We start from the raw sequence: 25,177 nt of genomic DNA on the forward strand, positions 1-25,177 counted from the left end.
TGGGGCTTTTCCACGCCAGGGCCCTGCTATTAGGATCAATACGGCACAGGAACCAGCCATCCTCCCGCCCCTAATTCAGGACAAGGACCAGCCTGTCTGCCTCAGTTTGGGCCTCCCTGAAATGAGGTCGGGCTCAGGGGCTTCTTGGGTCCCTTCTCACCCGAGATCTGAGCTCTCCTCAGAAATGCTTCCATATTTCTTTCCATGGCCGCCTCCTATATCACAGGAAGGAGGCGAAGGAGGATCAAAGCTAAAACTGCCAGAAACGAAAGGAAACTAAAAAGACCCGCTGCAACCGGGGAGACAGAGAACACCTGGTGCGGGGCTCCGCCTCCAGCAGGGCTCCAAACCCAGAGATCCAGAAAGCAAGACTCCATTTCCCAGAATGCATCTGTCATGACATCATCCAAGCCTTAATGCTCCCATTGTAGAAAACTTCATTTCCCAGAATGCCTGGTCACTGATTTCACAGGTCTTGGCACCTCCCCCTGTGCAGTCCCAGGGGATGCTGGGAATATCTTGAAGGAAGTCTCTGCTCCGGGAGTGTTCTCACGTGTGCTTTTTGGGACTTTTCCTCCTTGAGAGAGGAGTGGAGGGACTCAATGCAAAAGTTTCAGTCGGGGCTTCGGCACTGAAGACTTGCAGCTCTCTAACTCCTGGGGAGGGAGGAGAACTGGATAGACGAGTTTCGGTAACTGAGCCTGGGAATCAGGGCGGAGGAGGGGGCTGGCGGTGAAGGGAGAGGCCTCGGTGCACATGCTACGGGAGGGAGGGGGCAGGAGAGGTTTGGGGGGTAGAAGTGTGTGTGGTGGGAGAGGTCTCTGTTTGTGTTTCTGTCTCTCTTTGTCTCGTGTGTCTCTGTGTCTATACATGGTTTTAAAGGACCATAGAAAAGGGACAAATAAGGAAGTGCCTTTATGTCAGGCAGAGTGGCTCTGTCTAGACCAGGTAAAGCCTCCCCTAGATGAAAGAATGGTCCCTCACTTTCCTCTCCCCACTCCCCCCGCTAGGTGAGGGGGGTGCAATCAGAGGATGGGGGAGGGTCTGGTCCTGGCCCTTCCCCAAAAGTCCCAGGGGAGACACAGCCAACTTGAGCCTGGTTGGAGTGTGGGGGATGCCCGTGCCCACAGACCATTGATGGAGCTCTGATCTCTGATACTGAACAAATGCCAACATGTTTAACCCCAACCAATGCCCGTCTCCCCATTAGTGTCTCCTGCCCCTCCCCCCCCCATTACTCAGCAACCTCTCCTCTTTGCAGTCGTCCTCAATCCACCCCATGCAGTTTTTGAATGGAATGAAGCCAAAGAGAGCAGCAGAGAGGGTGGGGAAGCTTCTTTCTGTCCAGTTCAAAGTCCTTTCCAAGCCTGAGGCTCTCTGTCCCCTCCTGTGGCGAGAGTCTCCCCTGAGGCCAGAGGAAGGGCCCTGGGAGCTCCTCTGAGCCCTCCCCGTCTCTGATTCCCCACAGGTGTACACAGAAGAAGTCCCCCACCTTGGGGCTCCCACCCCCTGAAGGACCACAGTCTGGCCCAAGCAGAGACCCTGCAGCCAGATGGCCCCTTTGACACAGAGCTCCCCTTCCCAGGTGAGTGCAGTCCATCCCCTCCCTGGTCAAGCTCCCCCCAAAACTAAGACCTCTGTCTTTCCCAAACTTCCAGGGGCTCCAATACTGCTTGCTGTCAGTGTGACTTCAAAGGTCACCCACAATCCTCAACTGTGTTCTGGGGGTTTTCTAGGGCCTCTGTAGCCCCTGCCTGGATGAGGCAGCCCAGGTTCCAGAGAGACAGGCCCAAAAGCAGTTTTTTATTCATCCTCCCTGGAGTGTGACACATTCTATCAGAGGGGGATGGCCCACTATTCCAGGAATGCCCCAAGGGCAGTCTCTGAATCTGACCTCCAGGACCTACCAGGGAGGGTTTGGAAGAAGTTTGAGGTGAGACCAGGTATGAGCACAGACAGGAAAAGGCATGTTTTTAGAAGAAGAAAAAGGATGGGAATACCAGGGGAGGGCTAAAAGGTCAGTTTTTTAAATATTATTAAACTATCAGGAACTCAGAGTGTTAACATACAGAAACTAGGTCTTTCCTTTTCCTGTGAAAATCATTTTACCTTGAACCTAATAGGATTATTTAACCTGTTGCTTTTTCAGTATTTTTCATTTTGGTTCATTTGTTTTATTTTTTTTTTATTTTTTTTTAACTTTTGAAAAAATTATTTAGAATATTTTTCCATGGTTAATGATTTGTATTATCTCTCTCCCATTTTCCCTCCCACCTCCTGCAGTTTACCAACAATTCCACTGGGTTATACATGTGTTATTTCTCAAAACTTATTCCCATATTATTCTTTTTTGGAATAGATTGATCTTTTAAAACTAAAACTCCCAATCATATATCCATAGAACCAGGTGATAAAGTATGTTTTTCTTCTGGGTTTCTACTTCCACAGTTCTTTCTCTGGATATTGATTGCCTTCTTTCTCACAAGTCCTTCAGGACTGTCCTGGATCATTACACTACTATTAGTAGCATAGAAGATTACAGTTGATCCTTCCACATTGCTTCAGTAATATTTTTTCCTCCAGAACACACAGTATTTGCTACCTTCTCACAAACATTGAAAAAATGTTCTTAGCAGAACAGTTCTGACAGTTGTGATGAGGAGGGATTTCACATCACCTTCTTTCTTCTCCACAGAATCTTCTATGTCCCTCAGAGTACACATACCCTCTTTCTAATTCCATAGGGAAAAGCATTTCAGAGTGGGACACTTTTTCAAGTTTTATTCCTCCAACATGATTCTCATTTGAGACACAAAATGCCTTTGTCAGTATTCTAATGGGCTTTCAATGATTGGTCTCCAGAGCTGGCTCTGACACTCTTCAAGATAAAGAGTTTGGGGTGAGTCCCTTGTGTGCTTCAGTTTCTTCAAGTTAGTTGGTGAGGACTGGATTGGATAAATTCTGCCTACTCAGCTCTACATCTTGTGACTTTTGCTGGTTTAGGGGTCAATATCATTCAAGGATGTGGCTGTGGACTTCACCCAGGAGGAATGGTGCCTGTTGGACCTTTCTCAGAAAGAGCTATACAGGGAGGTGATGCTGGAGAATGTGCAGAATGTACTCTTTGTGGGTAAGGACCATTTCCTCAATTAACTCTGAATCTGCCATTAAGGGAATGTCTTCATTCCATGCCAAAAGTGCAGGATTTTAAGCCTTTATCAATGATTAAAAATCTTTGAATTCTGTGATGAGAAACTGGAACTTTCCTTTCTTACTCCTGAAATTGTCTCTATTTCTATTTTAAGTAGCTTCAGGTGAACACTTAAAACAGTGTTATAGATTTACATTGTTGAAGCAAATCACAAAAGTCAACCTTCTAATTAGACTTGAATTTTGCATGCAAATTCTGTTACTACCAAGGCAGATTTTCCTTGCAGATGGCCATCGAGGGGACATTCTATCTAGTAAGGCAGCCCCTTCCCATTTGGGATGAGTCTGGTCTTTAGAAAAGATTTTTTGTTATGAAATATTCATGGAGGATGCAGTGCCAGGAAGGCAGGATTGCAGAAGCAAAAGCTGGAACCACCTCGAGAATCTCAAACAAACTTTAAAAGCGTGCTTCTAGAATTCTAGAGTTATAGAATGAAGCAATGTCTGAGTAAGGTGGGGCTCCTGAGGAAAACAACTTGAAGGGTAGGCAGAAAGAGTCTATTTCTGAGGACAAAGAGGAATTGGAAGTAAAACTGGGCAAAGAGGAGTGCAGAAAATCCAATGTTGATCATCATACAATATTGCTGTTACCGTCTATAGTGTTCTCCTGGTTCTGCTCAATTCACTTGTATCAGTTCATATAGATCTTTCCAGGTTTTTCTTTTCTTTTTTTTAAATTTTCTTTTAAAATTTCTTTCCGTAGTTAAATGATTCATGTTGTCTTCCTCCCCTCTTTCCTCCCCTATCCTGGAGTTGACAAGCAATTGCACTGGGTTATACCTATATTTTCACTCAAAACTGATTTCTATATTATTCATTTTTGTAACAGTAATCTTTTAAAACCAAAACCCTTATAAGCCAGTGATAAATCACATCTTATTTTGGATTTCTATTCTCACAATTCTTTTTCTAGTTGTGGATAGCACTTTTTGTCATAAATCCCTCAGTTGCTTTTGTTAGCAATTCATTTCTGTGTACAGTGTTCTCCTGGTTCTGCTTATTTCAGTCCCCATCAGTTCATGTTGGTCTTTCAGATTCTTATAGAAATCAATCTATTCATTATTCCTTATAGCACAGGAGTATTCTATCACCATCATATGCCAGAATTTGTTCAGCTGTTCCCCAATCAAGAGACACCTCCTCATTTTCCTTTGCTACCAGAAAAAGTGCAGCTATAAATATTTTTGTACAAACAGGTGTCGCCCCCCCACCTTTTTTTTAATTACTTGGGGATACAAACGTAGTAGTAGTGGTATTGCTGGATGAAAGGGCCATGCATTGTTTTAAAGCCCTTTGGGCATCATTCGAAATTACCTTCCAGAATGGTTGGATACATTCACAACTCTGCCAGCAATGCATTAGTGTCCCAATTTTACCACATGCCCTCCAACATTTATTATTTTCCTTTACTGTCACATTGGCCACTCTGCCGTGGCTAATTGTTTTGATTTGTATTTTTCTATTCAGGAGAGATTTAGAACATTTTTTCATGTGATTATTAATGGTTTTGATTTCTTCATCTAAAAACTGCCTCTTCCTATCCCTTTTCTCTTTGTCAATTGGGGAATGGCTTGATTTTTAAAAAATTTTGACTTAGTTCTTTGTATATATGAGAAGTTAGATCTTTGTCAGAAATTTGTTATAAAAATTTTTCCAGTTTGATGCTTCCCTTCTAATTTTGATTTCATTGGTTTTGTTTGTACAAAACCATTTTAATTTAATATAGTCAAAATGATTCATTTTACATCTTGTAATGTTCTCTGTCTCTTGCTTGGTCTTCCCTTCTCCCTAGATCTAACAGGGATGCTATTTCTTGTTCACCTAATTTATTTATTTATAATTTCACTCTTTATGTTAAAGTCATATACCCATTGTGAACTTTTCTTGGTATAAGATGTGAGAAATTGATCTAAACCTAGTCTTTTACATGCTGCTTTCTATTTTCCCAGCAATTTTTGTCCAATATTGAGTACATACCCCAAAGGCTATGATCTTTAGGTTTATGAAATACTCCTTTTCCAAGGTCATTTACCTGGAGTCTATTCCATTGATCCACCCTTCTATCTCTTAGCTAATGCCATATTGTTAAGATGATCACTGCTTCATACTACAGTTTAAGGTCTGGTATTGCTAGGCCACCATCCTTCACATTGTTTTTTATTGGTCCTCTTGATATTCTTGATCTTTTGTTCTTTTAGATCACTTTTATAATTTTTTTCAATTCTATAAGAAATTATTCTGGTACTTTGTTAGGTATGGCACTAATTAAGTAAATTAATTTAAGTAGTATTGTCATTTTTTTATGCTATTAGCTTATCCTACCCAAGAACAATTAACATTTTTTCAATTAATTAGATCTAGTTTTATTTGTGTGAAAAGAGTTTTGTAGTTGTCTTCATATAATTCCACTGCTTCTCTTGGCAGATAGATTCCCAAATATTTTAAATCGTCTAGAGTGACCATATAAAATGCTTGGAAAACTAGAAAACACTATGGCAAAAATTAGGTATAGACCAATAGCTTGCACCCTATATCAATATATGATCAAAACGAGCATATGATTTAGATATAAAGTGTGATATAAGTAAATTTGGGGAACATAGAATTGTTTACCTGACACATCTATGCAGAAAGGAAGAATTTATGACTAAACAAGAGATAAAGAATATTACAAGATGTAAAATGAATAATTTTGACTATATTAACTTTAAACTATTTTGAAAAAAGGAATCCAGTGTAATAAAGATTACAAGAGAAGCAACAAACTGGGAAATACTGTTTTATAACAGATTTCTCTGATCTCATTTTTCCCACATATAAAGATCTGGGTCAATTTTATCCAAGAATGCAAGTCATTTCCAACTAACAAATGGTCATAGTTTATGAATAAACATTTTTCAAATGAAGAAATCAAAGCTGTCAATAATCATATGAAGAAATGTTATCAATGGCTCTTGATTACAGAAATAACTTAAAAAGAACTCTGAAGTATCAACTCACCCCTATCTGATTGACCAATATGACAGTAATGTAAGAAATAAAATGGATATAAAATGATAGATTTAAAAATATTAGGGTATTAAAAGATTTATTGGTAGGCATTAGAAAAATGAAGACATGTGCCATGTTAAGAGTCAGTTTGAAAGACCTGCCATTACCTCCACCATCATGCTGCTTCAGCCAGAAAAGAGAGCATGCCAATCCTGGCACTTGGTTTTTATTCTTCTGTCTACGTTATTATGTTTCCTGTCTACATGATTACACAAGAGAGGAAGCCAGTTGGCTCTTGGGAAATGTAGTTTGAAAGACCCCTAAACTTTCCCAGGAAGTTTAGATCAGAGACCTCAAATTTCAATTACAAATTCTCCCCTGAAGATCCAAGAGAGACTGGTCTCCCCGAAGGCTCTTGTAAACATAAATAACTTTTAAATTACAGAAATTTGGAGATAAAAAAAAAAGAGGACAAAATCAATGATCCAATGATTGCTAGGCACATTGACAAAAAGCCAATTGGGGGCAATCCCCTTTGGCATAAGAGTGTACATTCAAAACAAATGCATTCAACTCCCCATAGTTCAATCAACTGCACCCCAAAGTTCATTCTGGATCTTCTTGATGCAGTGTAGGTTTCTGCAGGCATCTTCATGGTGCCTTCTCCAAACAGGCTCGTTGTCTGAATTCTGGGGAGATGGCAAATTTCTTATCCTGAAATTACTCTCAAAAGAATTTAAACTTTACATTATAGATTATAATAAAAAAAAATACATACCCCCTTGAGGAGAATTAATTATACAATTCTCCCTGAAGAGGATTAAGGGCAACACTCAGATCAGCTAAGGATACATGGATGAGTTATGGGGTTGTGTGAATCAATTGGCAAAAGAAATAAAAAAGATTTTAAAAAATCCAAATAAAAGAGAAAAAATAACTTGTGGATGAAATGTAAAATGTCAAAGTCTTATGTGCAAAAATGTAAGTAAAGGAAAAATAAACCTATAGCAGGTCCTTGAATCAAGGCCCAATTAAAGTGATTTATGTAGTTGTGCAATTATCCAATTTAGTAGCAATGACTACAGAAAGTTGCCATACTTATAAGAGGAAGAAAAGGACCAAATTTTTTTGTGTGTGAAAGGGAAGCATCTTTCCCTGATCTGATTTGCTTTGACTCTTAGGGATAGGGCGAGCCAGGATAATGGCCAACCTTTTGTACTTTACTAGGAGGAAGTTCAGGGAAGTCTGGTCTCTAACATGTGTCAGAAAAGCTGCAACCCCAAACCCCAAACACTAGGTTCAAGTCCTTCAATATTGGCATGGAAGTTCCATCAATCCTACCTGGATTGGTATGGTCTTTTTTGACCTTGGCACTGTGCAGTTTTGCACCATATAGTGGCTCTGTTGTTTCCTTCTCCTGGAATCAGACAGAATCATTAATTACAGTCCCATTACATTTACCAATTCATGGCAGGTTTCCATAGACTAAAGCAGTGGTTCCCAAACTTTTTTGGCCTACTGCCCCCTTTCCATAAAAAATATTACTTAACCCCCTGGAAATTAATATTTTTTAATTTTAAAAGCAATAGGAAAGATAAATGTGCCTGCGGCCATCACTGCCCCCCTGGATCACTGCAGCACTCACCAGGGGGCAGTGGTGTCCACTTTGGAAATCACTGGACTACAGCTTTGGGGTATGCATTAATATTATAGCAGTTATATATTTATATTAAACTTACATTGCTGTAAATCAAAAAGGATTAACATTGATTATATGTACTTTAAGTACAAGAAGTGAGAAAAAAAGGAAAAAGAGTCAATTATTCTGTTAAAAAATAAAAGGAAAAACAATAAGAAAATGTAAAATTCAGGGAAAAACACAGTGTTAAGTACAAAAATGAGAGAGAAAAACCCCTCAGATACTGTATTGCACATAGAAGGGAAAAATAATAAAAGAATGTTTTAAAGTTCAAAAATATATAGCTTAGAATCAATAACATATTTAAAGACAATAGCAAACAAACCCATAAGTTTTCTATATAACCACTTGCTGTGATGTTTTCAAAAAATGTATACTTGTCACTAATTCAATAGGTATAACAAATCTTTCAACCTTGGCTGAGATATTTTTAATAAAATCTAATACTGCCTCCATCCAAATGTGCGGCAGAGTCTAGAAACAATCTGATAAAAACCTTTTGGGTCTAAAATATTCTAGGAATTATAGATTCTTCTGATGAGAAAGTAAATTAAAATAAAGAGTTAAAAAAGCATGCATTCAGGAGCTCTTTTGGCTTCCTGCTTTTATATATAAAGTCTGGAAAGGAAACTTCTATTTGTTTTCTCTACCTTTTAAGACAACATTCTTTTTATATATATATATGCCTATCATCCACTCAGAAATTACTATAAAATCCTAAAGTCAATTTTAAAGACCTCTTATAAAAGTACAATTTAAATTCTTGTCATTATATTCTTTAAGGTTGTATGTGATTGTCAAGATAGAATAAAAACTGTTAAGGCAACATGTGATCCTATAGTTGAGATGACAAATTCAGTATACATAAGAATTATGGGCTTTTACAACTTAAAAAATGTTTGTGTAGGATGTTCATGGTTGTTTTACAATGATATGTTTTTCAGTAAAATCATAGGGAAATGGTACAGATAAAAAATTATATAACAGAATAGATATTTTATTAGTTTAATAAAGTTAAACTAAAAAAAATTAAACCTTAAAGAAATCAGGAAATACAATAATATAAGCAAGTGACAAATTACAAGCAGTGTAGTTAAAAACCTTTTTACCAATCACAATAAACTTGTTCACTATTAAGGAGTTACAATAAAATTATGAACAGAATTTTTCTAGCAGCCAAAAACACATTAGATTAAAAATTGATCAGTTTAACAAAAAGATATTGATCAGATTAATATATGAACTTAAAACAGCAAAATTAAATCATAAAACAAGTAATTAGCAAAGTACAATAAGATACAGAGACAAAAAAAAAAAAACAACAGTGGGCCAGACTTTTAAAAGTTCCTGTTTGGTAAAAGGTTAGAAGTCCATGTGTTATCTAAGCAGACTGGGGTAAGGACTAGAAGAACCAATGGCTGGAAAACCCACATGGAGAGGCTCATGGAGGGGTGACTAGATAAGCAACTAGATCAGACTTGAAAAAAAAACCCACCCATGTGGAGCTGCTCATGGGCGTAGAAGCTTTTCTCCATTAAAAGTTATTGTCTAAGAGGAAACACAACTGGGAAATTCTCCTATGTGTTCACAATGAAAAAGAAGGGGTTTTTACTTCCCATATCTCTGAGTAGTGGCTGGGGTCGAAGGCGGCAGCAGCATCAGCAGGAGCAGCTGGAGTTTTCCAGGGAGGGTCAGGAGTCCAGCATCCAAGGGGATGGGGAATTGCAATCAGGAACAGCAGAGAACAACTAGGATCTGGGATCAGTGTCTGGGCAGAGCTACCATGGAGGGGCTGATAGATGTGGCTGACATAGGCTGAATTGGCAGCCATGGGGAATATAAGGCACGGCGGGCAGGAATAAGCTGGTGGAAACATGACTTTCCCCTTTCCCAGAAAAATAGCCTGGTGCAGAAAAATAACTTTCTCCTTTCAAAAAGTCACTCAAAAGAACTGAGCAAAGTGGCCAAAAATAAAAGCAGAAAAAACGGCAAAAGCAAGTCTGAAGCTCCAGAGAGAATTTGGAATTCTCTCAGAGTTCTGACTGTGGGGGTAGATTGAAAAGCCATAGCAGAAGCATGGCTTGCTTGGCTATCTGAAAAATTGAGGATTATGTCTCCAAACTTCTGGTCACCCTCAATGTAAGAAATAAAATGGATATAAAAGGATAGATTTAAAAATGTTAGGGTATTAAAAGATTTATTGGTAGCCATTAGAAAAATGAAGCTATGTGCCATGTTAAGAGTCAGTTTGAAAGACCCGCCATTCCCTCTGCCACCATGCTACTTCAGGTGGAAAAGAGCAAGTGCCCATCCAGCCACTCACTTTTTATCCTTCTATCTACGTTATTGCATAACTGCCTATGTCATTACACAAGACAGGAAGCAAGTTGGCTCTTGGGAAATGTAGTTCAAGGACCCGTAAACTTCCACAGGAAGTTTTAATCAGGGACCTCAAAATTTTCAATAACATAGTAAAGGAAAGTGACAAAGGTTGGAGGGGATGTGGCAAAATTGAGCACTTAATACCTTGCTGTTGGATTTGTGAATTGATCCATCCTTTCTGGAGAGCAATTTGGAATGACTCCCAAAGGCCTACAAAACAAGAGAAAGGACCTACTTGTAGGAAAATATTTATAACTGCTCTTTTGTTGATAGCAAGGAATTGGAAATTAAAGGGATGTCTATCCGTTGATGAATGGCTGAATAAATTGTGCTATGTGAGGATGATGGACTACTATTGTGCTGTAATAAATGACAAATAGGATAATTTCAGAAAGAGCAGGGACAACCCTCATGAACTGATGCAGAATGAAATAAGCAGAACCAGGAGAACATTTTACACTATAACAGTGATGTTATGAAATATTCAACTGTGTTAGCTTTGGCTACTCTCAGCAAAACAATGATCCAGTACAATTCTGTGGTACTTATTGTATGGTTTTCATTGTATGGTTGTCCTAAAATCCAGAGTTTGACATTCTTTTGGAGGAATTTTAGGAGAATAGACTCCCCAGTGCCTCAAATAGGGAAATTTTTTTTTTAATTTTTTAAGAGGATTCCATGGAAATGTCTGCAGAAACCACATGATGCATCAAGAGATCCAGAATGAACTGAAAGGGGTGAAATTAATTCTAAATGTAAATTCTTTTACCAAAAAGGAATGCCCCCTAATTGGCTTTTTGTCAGTGTGTCTATTATTATTTTTGTTTTCTTTCTTTTTTATTTCCTTCTTGTTCCCAGGTTGCTGTAATTTCCCCTAGGAAAGCACAATGTTTTATACACCTTTAGTGGGAGAATCCTTAGAGATATACATTGGTTATTTGAAATGATTCATTGGGGAGAGTAAGCATGTTAATCCCCCAACACCCTCAGTTGAGGAGATTTCAACATACTTGTTTCCCAATAGAATCCCAGAGGGGACTGTGAGAAAGGAATTTGTATTTTGATTTGATCAATCAGAGATTTAGACTTCCCTTCCATTTGTTTTGAATTTGTGTCAATCAGCAACCAGGGAATTGAGCCCTGCCTTCCAGGTGGTGCCAGGCTAATTGAGGAATTGTGATTGGTTCCTGGGGGAGTGATGTAAGAGAACTAGTAGGTGTAGTAAGGATTTATAAGATGAGACCCAGCAGCAACCTGTGGGGTTTATTTTCTGAGGCTGAGATTCAGAGATAGAGTTGTTAAGCTCTGAATTATTAGGCTAGGAAATTCTTCATCTCCTTTCTTTCTTTTTTTTTTTTTTAATTTTAATTTTGAACATTTCCCTATAGTTACATGTTTCATGTTCTTTACCTCTCCCCCAAACCTCCCCAACCCCCCCGTTGCCAACACAAAATTCACTGGGTTTTACATGTATCATTGATTAACACCTAATTCCATATAAATTGATAGTTGGACTAAGAGTTTTTGTTTAGTGTCTACATCCCCAATAATATCCCCATCAGCCCATGTGTTCAAACAGTTGTTTTTCTTATGTGTTTCTACTCCTGTAGTTCTTCCTCTGAGTGTGGCTAGTTTTCTTTCTCATAAGTCCCGCAGCCTTGCTTTGGATCCTTGCATTGCTGCTAGTAGAGAAGTTCATTATGTTTGATTGTACCAGTGTATCAGTCTCTGTGTACAATGTTCTCCTGGATCTGCTCCTTTCACTCTGCATCAATTCCTGAAGGTCTTTCCAGTTCACATGGAATTCCTCTAGTTTATTATTCCTTTGAGCACAACAGTATTCCATTACCAGCATATACCACAATTTGTTTAACCATTCCCCAATTGAAGGGCATTCCCTCATTTTCCAGTTTTTTGCCACCACAAAAAGTGTGGCTATAAAGATCTTTGTACAAGTCTGTTTATCTATGATCTCTTTGGGGTACAAACCCAGCAATGCTATGGCTGGATCAAAGGGCAGCCATTCTTTTATTGCTCTTTGGGCATAGTTCCAAATTGCCATCCAGAATGGTTGGATCAGTTCACAACTCCACCAGCAATACATTAATATCCCAGTTTTGCCACATCCCCTCCAACATTCATTACTCTCTCCTGCTATCATTTTAGCTAATCTGCTAAGTGTGAGGTAGTACCTCAGAGTTGTTTTGATTTGCATTTCTCTAATTATTAGAGATTTAGAACACTTTCTCATGTGCTTATTGATAGTTTGATTTCTTTATCTGAGAATTGCCTATTCATGTCCCTTGCCCATTTATCAATTGGGAGATGGCTTGATTTTTTGTACAATTGATTTAGCTCCTTGTTTATTTGAGTGATTAGACCTTTATCTGAGTTTTTTGTTATAAAGATTTTTTTTCCCAATTTGTTGTTTCCCTTCTAATTTTGGTATCATTGTCCTCCAATTTAAAAAAAAAGTAATTCTGTCTAGGACCTTCCATCTCCTTCATTTTTTTATATTATTTTTCATTATTTCCTTTGATATTCTTGGCCTTTTATTTTTCCAAATGAACTTTGTTATTGTTTTTTTCTAATTCAGTTAAAAGTTTTTTCGTAATTTCATAGGGATAGCACTAAATAAGTAAATTAATTTGGGTAGAATGATCACTTTTATAATGTTAATTCATCCTACCTATGAGCAATCAATGTTTTTCCAATTGTTTAGATCTAGTTTTAATTGTTTGGAAAGTGTTTCGTAGTTGTGTTCAGTTCATATAATTCCTGTGTTTGTAGTGGCAGATAGATTCCCTAAGTATTTTATAATGATTTTAAATAGAATTTCTCTCTCTAACTCTTGCTGCTGTGATGTGTTGGAAACATATAGAAATGCTGATGATTCATGTGCATTTATTTTGTATCCTGCAACTTTGCTAAATTTGTCGATTATTTCCACTAACTTTTTAGTTGATTCTCTAGGATTTTTTAAGTAGACCATCATATCATCTGCAAAGAGTGATAGCTTGGTCTCCTCACCGCCTATTTTAATACCTTCAATTTCTTTTTCTTCTCTAATTGCTACTGCTAATGTTTCTAGTACAATGTTAAATAATAGAGGTGACAATGGGCATCCTTGTTTCATTCCTGATCTTATTGGGAATGCTTCTAATTTATCCCCATTGCAGATGATGTTTGTTGATGGATTTTAAATATATACTGTTTACTATTTTTAGGAAAGGCCCTTCTATTCTTATACTTTCTAATGTTTTCAGTAGGGATGGGTTTTGTATTTTGTCAAAGGCTTTTTCAGCATCTATTGAGATAATCATGTGATTTTTGTTGGTTTGTTCGTTGATGTGGGCAATTATTGAATGGTTTTCCTGATATTGAATCATCCTTGCATTCCTGGTATAAATCCCACCTGATCATAATGAATAACCCTCGTGATCACTTGCTGGAGTCTTTTTACTAACATACTGTTTAAGATTTTTGCATCTATGTTCATTAAGAAGATCGATCTTTAATTTTCTGTCTCTGTTTTTGGTCTACCTAGCTTTGGGATCAGTACCATAAAAAGAGTTTGGTAGAACTCCTTCTTTGCTTATTATGTCAAATAGTTTGTACAGTATTGGGATTATTCTTTGAATGTTTGATAGAATTCACTTGTGAATCCATCTGGTCCTGGGGATTTTTTCTTAGGGAGTTCTTTGATAGCTTGTTCAATTTCTTTCTCTCAGATGGGATTATTTATGTATTCTATTTCTTCTGCTGTTAATCTAGGAATTTATATTTTTGTAAATATTCATCCATATCACCAAGATTGCTATATTTATAGCCATATAGTTGGGCAAAATAATTTTTAATGATTACCTTGATTTCCTTTTCATTAGAGCTGAGATCTCCCTTTTCATCTTTGATACAGATAATTTGGTTTTCTTCTTTCCTTTTTTAATTAGATTGACCAGTACTTTGTCAATTTTATTTGTCTTTTTTCAAAGAACCAGCTTCTAGTCTTATTTATTAATTCAATAGTTCTTTTTCTTTCAATTTTTATTGATTTCTCCTTTAATTTTTACAATCTCCAATTTAGTTTTTAACTGGGGATGTTTAATTTGTTCCCTTTCTGGTTTTTTGATTTACATGCCCAGTTCATTGATCTTTGCCCTCCCTAATTTGTTAATATATGCACTCAAGGATATAAATTTCTCCCGAGTACTGCTTTAGCTGCATCCCACAGATTTTGGTAGGATATCTCATCATTGTAATTCTCTTCAATGAAATTATTAATTGTTTCTATGTTTTGTTATTTAACTCATTGATTTTGGAGAATCATATTATTTAATTTCCAATTAACTTTTGACTTGCCTCACCATGTGCCCTTACTAATTATTATTTTTTTTTGCATTATGATCTGCAAAGGTTACATATATTATTTTTGCTCTTTTGCACTTGTTTGCCATGTTTCTATACCCTAGTAAATGGTCAATCTTTGTGAATGTACCATGTGCAGCTAAAAAGGTGTATTCTTTTTGTCCCTATTTCTTTTTTTTTTCACTTATCTATTAACTCTAATTTTTCGAGGATTTCATTCACCTCTCTTATCTCTTTCTTATTTTTTTGGTTTGATTTATTTAGATCTGATAGGGGAAGATTTAGGTCTCCCACTAGTATAGTTTTATTATATATTTCCTCTTTGATCTCTGCCAGTTTCTCCTTTAGAAATGTGGTACATACATATTGAGTACTGATATTTCCTCATTGTCTATACTGCCCTTTATGAGAATATTGTTAACTTCCCTGTCTCTTTTAATCAGATCTATTTTTACTTTGGCTTTGTCAGAAATCATGATTGCAACTCCTGCCTTCTTTTTCTCAGTTGAAGCACGATAGATTTTGCTCCAGCCCTTTATTTTTACTCTATGTATGTCTACCTGCTTCATGTGTGTTTCTTGTAGACAACATGTGGTCATATTTAGGTTTCTAATGCACTCTGCTATTTGCTTCTATTATATGGGTGAGTTCATCCCATTCACATTCACAATTATAACTATCAGCTGAGTATTCCCCAACATTTTGATATCCTCTCCTAGTTCTGCTCCTTTTCCTTATGTTATTTCCTTTTTAGCCAGTAGTTTGTTTTAAATTAGTCCACCTTATCCCCTCCCTTAGTTTACTTCCCTTTCCACCTCTCTTTTTGTTCCCCTCTTATTATTTTTTAAGTCCTAATGAATTCCATTCCCCCATTTCTTCCCCTCCCTTTTTGAACTCCCCACCCCACTTCCCCCCTTGGTATATCCCTTCTGACTTTCTCTGTGCTGTCAGATAGAATTCGATATCGCAATGGATATAGTAGAATTCGATATCACAATGGATATAGCTACTCTTCCCTCTCAGGATTAATTCTGCTGAGAGTAAGGTTTAAGTATTTCCTATGCTCTCTTCCTCTCCTTTTTATAATAGTATCCATCCCCTTCTCTTCCCATATCCTCTTTGTGTGGTATAGATTATCCTAATTTTCTTATTCCTTCAAGTTTCTCTTGGTGCCATCTTCTTTTCCCCCCTCCCTTTTTTTCCGTATCATCTTAGATACTTAGATACTTAGACCATTTAGTATTCCAACTTCTCCTTATGAATAATTCTGCTAATTACTGTAATAGTGAATACAATTTTTGAGAATTAAACATAACATTTTTCCTTATAAGAATACAAATAATTTGATCTTATTGAAGCCCTTAAAGAAGAAAATTTTAAAATAAGAGTTTTCTTTCTTTCCCCTCTCTTTCTTATTTACCTTTTCATGTTTCTCTTGATTTTTGTGGTTGGATATCAAACTTTCCATTTAGTTCTGGTCTTTTCTGTGCAAATACTTGGAAATCTTCAATTTTGTTGAATGCCCATACTTTCCCCTGGAAGTATATAGTCAGTTTTGATGGGTAAGTGATCCTTGGTTGTAGACCCAAATCTCTTGCCTTTCTGAATATCATATTCCATGCCTTGCGGTCTTTTAATGTGGAGGCTGCCAGATCCTCTGTAATCCTGATTGGTGTTCCTTGATATCTGAATTGTCTCTTTCTGTCTTCTTGTAATATTTTTTCCTTAACGTAGAAACTCTTGAATTTGGCAATTATATTCTTGGGGGTTGACTTTTGAGGGTTTAGTGTAGAGGGTGATCAATGGATCCTTTCCATGTCTATTTTACCCTCTTGTTGAAGAACATCAGGACAGTTTTCTTGGTTAATTTCTTTTAGTATAGTATCAAAATTTCTATTAATTTCTGACTTTTCAGGAAGACCAGTGATTCTCATATTGTCTCTTCTAGACCTCTTTTCTTGATCTGTCATTCTCTCAGTGAGATATTTTTCCTTCTATTTTATCAGTCTTTTGACTTTGCTTTATTAGTTCCCAATTCTGGTCTTTGGAAACTGGTTTTCTATTATAATCTTTTGATTTTCCTTTTCTCTTTGATCTATCCTGCTTTTCATGATTTCCTGCTGTTTAATTTGGGTCTCCAATTTGCTTATCATTTCTTTTGATTTTAGGGCATCTTTCTCCAATTGGGAGTTTCTGTCTTTTAACCTGTTAATTTTCTTTTGAGCTATTTCCCACTTTTCTTGCCAGATCTCTTCCATTTTCTCATGATCTCAGATTTGAACTCTTCAGAAGTTTGTGATCAATTTTCATTTTGGGGGTAAAGTTTGGATATGTTTACTTGTTTGTTCTCCTCTGCTGTCTGCTCTGTTGTCTGGATTTTTTCTGTGTAAAAGTTATTAAGTGTTAATGCTTTCCTCTTGTTTTTTCTCTTGGTTAGTTCTTGGGCATTGCTTGCCATTATTATATTGCTTTTTTCTTCTCAGTCAGAAGTCTGGGTGAGGCAGGCAAGCTTTCTGTGTATAGAGCTGTGGAGCAGTGTTTGCCTGAGTCACAGAGCAGTGCTTCCCTCTGTCAGCTTTATACTTGAGCCTTAAGGTCTGTGCTCTTTAGGCTCCTGGGGTCTCAAGTCTACCTGTTCTCAGGGTCAAGTCTCCTGGTGGTCCCCTTGCATGCTCCTCTGCCCAAGGCTCCTTTATGAGTCTAAGTGCACTGTTTCCATAGTCTGTCACCACTCCGCTCTAGGTCTGAGCCCAAGGCTGTGTTCAAGGTCCCTGTTCACAGTCCCTGTTCTTTAGCCTCTTGGGGACTTAAGTCTTGCTGCTCTCAGGAGCAAGCCCCTGATGATCCCACTTAGCTGCCAAGAACTTAGTGACTTAGTGAATTCCCCACGCTTGCTCTAACTCTTGTGTGCTGTCTCTGGGACTGTAGGTGGGTTGGGGGGGGGGGTGAGGGGTTGATCAGCTTGAGTTTTAGTGAGAGCTATTTCACCCCCTTATAGTGTGGAAATGCCCAAATCCCATGTGCCTTCAATGCTGAGCCCTGTTGTGGGGTCCCTTCGTTCATCTGGATTTGGTTGTGTCCTTTGGTTGTATCCATTGGTTAGGAGAGCTAAGCTCCCTGCTTCTACTCTGCAGCCATCTTAAACTGAAAGTCTCTTATCTCCTTTCTATATTTCTCCCTTATTTTCTTTTTCTTATTAATAAATCTAGCTATTAACATTCTTGTGACTTAAGGGTTAATTATAATTTTTGGCAATCACCCATTCTAACCATTACATGTGGTAAAGAATGACCCCACAGAAAGACCTTGTTGTAGTTGCAATGCAGATGAAAGCATACAATTTTTCACTTGTATATTTGTGTTTTTGTTTTGAGGTTGTGGTTTTATAGGATTATTCATTTCTGAAAATAAATAATTTGGAAATAAAATTTAAAAAGAAGTATGAAACTGTAACTCACAGCCCCTAATTCTTCCTAGTTTGACAAGTTTATCCTTATTCCTCCTTCATTCTTCCCTCAAATTCCAGGCCTGGTGATAGGCATTAAAGGGACCACAATAAGCATTTCAAAATACCTGCTCTATGCCCTCTACTGGGTAGAGGAGTTCATAATTATCATTAATTTCCCAACATCCCTGTGAGTTTGACACTCTTATTGTTCTCAGTTTTTAGTTGAGGCAGCTGAAGTAACAGATTAAATACTTATCCTGGGGCACCCACTTACCATCTCTCTCTCAGACTGGATTAAATTTATTTTTCCAACTCCAAGTTCTGACATCTTAACCCTTGACTACCAGCTGCCTTTAATTTCTATATAATGGAGGTTATGGAATGTGCCTTTCCTTCTATTACACGAGGTAGATTAAGATGGAATTTTCTGATTTCAAATGTATTCCATGATCTCTATCCTCCTGCAGATGTCCCAACAATGAATACAACAGAAACCATTCTATAGACCTGCTTGAAGGTCCCCTTTCCATTATGAGGACCAAATTTTTTGTTTTTCTCTCCTGATCCCTTCCTTCTTCTATAGGCTCAGGGCTTCTGGTTCTGAAAGGAAATTTTATCTCCTGCTTTCAGTGAGGGAAATCACCATGGATGCTAAGGCAAAAAGACCCAAAGATCTCCTGTTCAAGGGAGTGAGGTGAAAGTGGATGTATAAGGGCTGTTATTCCAAAAGACTTTTATCTGTTGTAGCGAAGAGAGGTCTATGATTGTGGACTGGCAGACCAACCGTTAATTATACTGTTTATTTCCTGAGAGGTGAATGATGTATATCATATGTATATCAGGTACAAAATTGATCTAAGTCTAGAGTATGAGACATATGGTAGATTGTAAAATAAGATGAATATGTAGCATGTTTGCACTGAATGACACAATATCTTTGCATCTCTAGAGAAAAGAAGAAATCTTGTATTCCACTTTGAACATTACTGCCTGAGAGTTTAAAAAAGTAAAGTTGTTTCTCAGCTTAGCATATAAAATTTACCAAGAATGACCACGTGATAGTGTATCCAAAATGATGGGGACGAAATATCTTGATACTGATATCTGATATTGATAAAATTATGAGATTAACCAACAAGTGACTTTTAGTGGAAAGACAGAAAGGGCAACAGACATAGATTGTTCATACTATAAACAAAGCATTCTTAGGCACAGGGTTTTAGTTGTAGTCTGCTTGCAAGTAAGTTGGTTAGGTCACTTCTCCAGTTTTTATTTTTGACATTAGTTGTGAAGTGTTATGGGAGAATTTGGGAAAGGTGTTTGGTTAAAGGGGATTTGGAAGGGAGGTTGTCAGGGACTTGCTAGGTAGATAATATGAGTGGCAGGTAGGATGTAATAGTGAAATTTCAGCATATAATATGAGGCTGAAGTCAGGGTGTATAACACTGAAGGTAACAAAGATCTTCAGGGAGAGGAGGAATTAATTTAAACAGGCAAAGAGCAGCAGGGCTTATAGACTAGGACTTAGACTAAAGACAAACTGAGGGAAATAGACTGATTGAAATTAACTACAGACTTTAGTTAATTTCACAGGAAGGGACTTGTTTTGAAGTTACACCTTCCTTCAAGATGGATACCCCAGCCTCCCTTCAAGCCCAGAGTATGTTGGTTCTATTCCTCTTCTTCCCTTTCTTACTAATTAACTGTAACTAACAGGTCTGTTTTAAACACAAAAGGGGTTTATTGTCTTCTCAGGTTAAATTGTCAGGTAAAGGGGATTAAAGGAAGCCCTAACAGTTGTTTAAAGAAACCTCAGGTGGGGGAAGGGAAGCAGAGGTGGGGTTTGAGCAAGGTCCTGCCCTGACTCAACTCTCAAGGTGATCTTGAAATCAAAAGGGAATATGATGATGACTACCTAACCTCTCTAGATAAAGTACTGCAAGAGTATAGCTGAACCCTCACAGATTTGAAACTACTCTCTGAGTCACTCTCCTTATTCACTCTTCACAGACATTTAGGTAAGGGAAGAAGGTAGGGAAAATGAGGTATAGTATGGAGATACAAAGGGTTTTATCTAAATTAACAAATCTCAAATAAATACGCCAAAGCTAGGCTAAATTTTCAATCTTCAGAAAGGAGAAGCAGCAGCTCAACTGGCCCTGGTTCTCTGTCCACAAGGTCCCAGGTCCAACTGAAACTTTCTTCCAAGATTCTAAACTCCTAACTGACATCAGATCTCAGCCAAAGCCTGTAAAAACTGCCCTGACCCCCTCTCTCTGTATACTACAGAAGTCTGATAAGAATCTTGGTCCTGTCTGTGCCACACATCCATTCTGACATTTCGTTGTTATTGAATGTGAAAGTATTTCTAAAATGTTCTATCTTACAGTTATGACAAAATGTTTACATTCATAAGTTCTGCTTCTTTAAGTTTGAAAATTCCTTTTGGTCTTGCAAAATGGAATAAAAGGCCATTTAATTATTGCCATCAGAACAGAGAACTTCTATTCCCTGTGGGGGTGTGTGTGCATCATATGCATCTGCTTTCCATCTGTGTTTATATTATTATTTGTTTCCTTTAGAAGCGGAGACTAATTTTGAAGTGAAGGATATGTCTACGAAGTTGAGCCTTTTTGTGGAAGGATCTGGCCCTCCAAGAGGCATGAATAAGGGTCCCTGTGGCTTCATTTTGAGAGAAATCTGTGATGCTAATATCAAGGTGAATAAAAAGCCAAAGAGTGACTGTGAATTTGGTGAAACTGCAGAGAAATTCAGCCAATATTCAGTCTTCAATCAGTATACAAAATTGACGTCAAGAAATGACAGTGGTGAGAACAGTGAATACACACAAAGCTTTCCTGAAAAAGTAGGATTTAATCAGTCACATGAGAAACCTCTTGAAAAGCCCATGTATCGAGGTAACCTAAGGAGAATTGCCTATGGCTCGAGTTTAGACCTCATAAGACATAGAAAGTGTAAACGTGTAGAGATGCTGTCTGTGAATAATGAAGGGGTGAGACCTTTTGGTCATAACTCTGAGCTTGGTCCATATCAAACAATCCACACTGGAAGGAAACCTTATGACTGTACACAATGTGGAAAGGCTTTCACAAGGAGGAGCCATCTTGCTCAGAATCAGAGATTACACACTGTAGAGAAACCTTTTGAATGTAAACAATGTGGAAAGGCTTTCACATGGAGGGAAGATATTGCTATGCATCAGAAAATCCACATTGGAAGGAATCATTATGAATGTAAACAGTGTGGCAAGGCTTTCAAATGGAGGAGTCATCTTGCTACACATCAGAGAATCCACACTGGAGAGAAACCTTATGAATGTAAACAGTGTGGAAAAGCTTTCACAAGTAGGCGCTCTCTTGCTGAGCATCAGAGAAGGCACACTGGAGAGAAACCTTATGAATGTAAACAATGTGGAAAGGCTTTCAGAAGGAGGAGCTATCTTGCTGAGCATCAGAGAATGCACACTGGAGAGAAACCTTTTGAATGTAAACAATGTGGAAAGGCTTTCAAATGGAGGAGTCACCTTGCTGCACATCAGAGAATCCACACTGGAGAGACACCTTATGAATGTAAACAGTGTGGAAAAGCTCTCACAAGTAGGCACTCTCTTGCTGAGCATCAGAGAAGGCACACAGGAGAGAAACCTTATGAATGCAAACAATGTGGAAAGGGTTTTAGAAGTAGGAGCTATCTTGCTGAGCATCAGAGAATGCACACTGGAGAGAAACCTTATGAATGTAAAGAATGTGGAAAGGATTTCAGAAGTAGGAGCTATCTTGCTATGCATCAGACAATCCACACTGGAGAGAAACCTTATGAATGTAAACAATGTGGAAAAGCTTTCCGATGGAGGAGCTATCTTACTGAGCATCAGAGAATGCACACTGGGGAGAAACCTTATGAATGTACAAAATGTGGAAAGGCATTCAAAAGGAGGAGTCATCTTGCTGGACATCAGAGAATCCATACTGGGGAGAAACCTTATGAATGTAAAGAACGTGGAAAGGGTTTCACAGGGACGGGCCATTTTGCTATGCACCAGAGAATCCACACTGGAGAGAAACCTGATAAAGGTAACAATGTGGAAAAAGCTTTTGCATGAAGGAACCATCTTTTTCAACAACAGAGAATCCACACCGGAGAGAAACCTTATGAATGTAAACAATGTGGAAAGGCTTTCACATGGAGTAGGCATCTTGCTGAGCATAAGAGAGTTCACACTGGAGAGAAACCTTATGAAAGTAAACAGTGTGGAAAGACATTCAAATGGAGGAATGCTTTTGTTAGACATCAGAGAATCCGCACTGCAGAAAAACGTTATGAGTGTAAAGAATGTGGAAAGGGTTTCACAGAGAAGGGCTTTTTTGCTCCCCATCAGAGAATCCACACTGAAGAAAAACCATATGAATGTAAACAGTATGGAAAGGCATTTTAAAGGGGTCATCTTGCTACACATCAGATAATCCACACTGGGGAAAAACCTTATGTATGTAAACAATGTTGAAAGGCTTTTACACAGAGGAGCCAACTTGCTGTATATTAGAGAATGCACCCTGGAGAGAAACCTTTTGAATGTAAACAATGTGGAACGGGTTTCACAGAGAAGGGCTGTCTTGCTCTACATCAGAGAATCCACACTGGAAAGAAACCTTATGAATGTAAACAATGTGGAAAGGCTTTCTCATGGAGGGACGATATTGCTATGCATCAGAAAATCCACACTGGAAAGAAACCTTATGAACGTAAACAGTATGGAAAGGTGTTCAAATGGAGAAACACTCTTGTTAGACATCAGAGAATCCATACTGCAGAGAAACCTTATAAATGTAAACAATATGGAAAGGCAATTAAAAGGAGGAGTCATCTTGCTGGACATCAGAGAATCCATACTGGAAAGAAACCTTATGAATGTAAACATTGTGGAAAGGCATTCAAGTGGAGGAACACTCTTCTTAGACATCAGAAAATCCACACTGGAGAGAAAACTTGTGAATGTAAAGAATGTGTAAAGGTTTTACAGAAAGAGGCTTTCTTGTTAAGCATCAGAGAATCCACACTGGAGAGTAACCTTATAAATGTAAACAATGTGGAAAGACATTGAAATGGAGGAGACATCTTGCTGTACATCAGAGAAACCACACAGGGGAGAAATCTTATGAATGTACACAGTGTGGAAAGGCTTTCACATGGAAGGCCAGTCTTGCGATCCATAAGAATTTTCATACTGGAGAGAAAAAATATGAATATAAACTGTGGAAATTGTTTCACAGAGTTGGGCTCTCTTGCTATACATCAGAGAATCTACACTGGGGAGAAGCCTTATGAATGTAAATTTCTCTCACCTTAAAAATAAATAAAAAACAGCTATTTTTTATCTTACCGGCAGTAAGCCACCTGGGTTTTCTTAGATAACAGTTAGCTGTGTTTTCACTTCAGGGCCCTAAGGGTCTCACCTGGGGAAATGCTTCTCTCCCCCACTCCCACTCAGGGGAATACAACCCTGCTCCCCTCAGGACTCTACTTTGCAGCCCAAAACTTCTAGAGTACTGGAGAAAGTTAATGAGTTCAACTCAGATTTTTGTTTTTTAGAGGGAGTTGATTATTAAGCTGAAATAAACAAAGTTTTAGCCTTGTCTTTCTCCTGGTAGCTTACTTTATCCTTTTTCTGAGTAGTGCCTCTAGCATTAACTTAAGTGGGTAGTAAAACCTGGGGAGATCAGTTAGAAAGAGGAGCAATAAAAAAAAAAAACTGGTTCTTTTAACCCTGAGATGCTTTCAGAGCCTAAATAAAAGAAAAAATCCACAAAAACCCCTTTTTTGCCCCAGGCCAACTCTGAAAAGCAGCTTTCTGCCCATGAGGCCTGAGAGCTGCTCTCTGGAAGGACATAGTAAGAAGCACGTTGTCCTAGTTTTTACCCTTAGAGGGAAAGAGAGAGGAAAAAAAACCTCAAACTTTTTTTTTAAACCCTTACCTTCCATCTTGGAGTCAATACTGTGTAGAGTGGTAAGGGTAGGCAATGGGGGTCAAGTGACTTGCCCAAGGTCACACAGTTGGGAAGTGTCTAAGGCCAAATTTGAACCTAGGACCTCCTGTCTCTAGGCCTGGCTCTCAATCCGCTGAGCTGCCCAGCTGCCCCCACAAACTTCTTAATTAAATTATGGACTGTACAAAGCTTCAGCTGCCTCTTGTTGCCCCTCCTAAACTTAGCCTTGTGCAAAATGCTTTTAACCTGCACTCCACCAAAAAAATCTAATTAGATTAAGGTGTGTCTGTATCTTTAAAAAAAGTCCACAGCCTGAGGCTAACACCACTTACTGACAAAAAGCAAAATTGAAAGCATTTTAATAATTTTGAAAAATGATACCAAGTGAGGAGGAACCTGCCTCTGTTGGGCCAAGTATCATGACGAGGTGGAGTGGCATAGGTGAATGAACGAGAACAGTCAGTTTTCAGCTAGGCTTCAAAGGCTGTTCTGTTTGCCTTCTGTTGTGTTTATTTTTTATCCCCTTCTCTTGAGGTTATATAAAAGTTGGCATGGATTTTCATATTCAACATACATTTTTTTCTTAGAGATAATGGATTAAGTCATACATTACCTTTTACTGAATTACAAAATCATTTTATTGATATTCTGTAATTATCTTGTTTTCTATGATTAAAAGATGCAAAGCTTGTCAAGAAAAATTCATCATGGAATAACTGGGCTGGAAATTATTTTTCCCACCCATCCATGAGATACAAAATATGCTTTCCAACTGAGTATAATAGTTAATTATATTTTAACCAATCAATTTAAGCGTTATTATTCTTTGCTTTATTCAGTTGTATATTAAATTGATGATGATTTGTTATGTTAGTTGATTACACAATTACATCATTAATCAGAATTCAAATGATACAATAATCCCAATCTGGTCCAAATATTGTTTTAATAACAGCCTTTCATTTTTCAATATTTTTCAAAGGTAAGTTTGCTGTTCTTTGAGCTATGGGGTTAACGAGTACAGTCTAGTGTTGTGGGGAGGTAACTTGTAATTTTTCATCCCCTGTGCTCCCTGTT

General features: G+C 37.9%; 1 protein-coding gene across 1 annotated transcript; it reads left to right on the forward strand.

The window, feature by feature from the left end:
• The first annotated feature begins 1,191 nt into the window (after positions 1 to 1,191).
• Positions 1,192 to 22,218, forward strand: LOC123240722 (zinc finger protein 2 homolog). The gene is made up of 3 exons (XM_044668441.1): positions 1,192 to 1,324; positions 1,469 to 1,585; positions 20,678 to 22,218. Exons 1-3 carry the CDS (start codon positions 1,192 to 1,194, stop codon positions 22,216 to 22,218), a joined length of 1,791 nt encoding a protein of 596 aa, XP_044524376.1.
• Positions 22,219 to 25,177: the final 2,959 nt, after the last annotated feature.

The sequence above is a fragment of the Gracilinanus agilis genome, chromosome 3 (assembly GCF_016433145.1).
Source record: "Gracilinanus agilis isolate LMUSP501 chromosome 3, AgileGrace, whole genome shotgun sequence".
NCBI classification, from domain to species: domain Eukaryota; kingdom Metazoa; phylum Chordata; class Mammalia; order Didelphimorphia; family Didelphidae; genus Gracilinanus; species Gracilinanus agilis.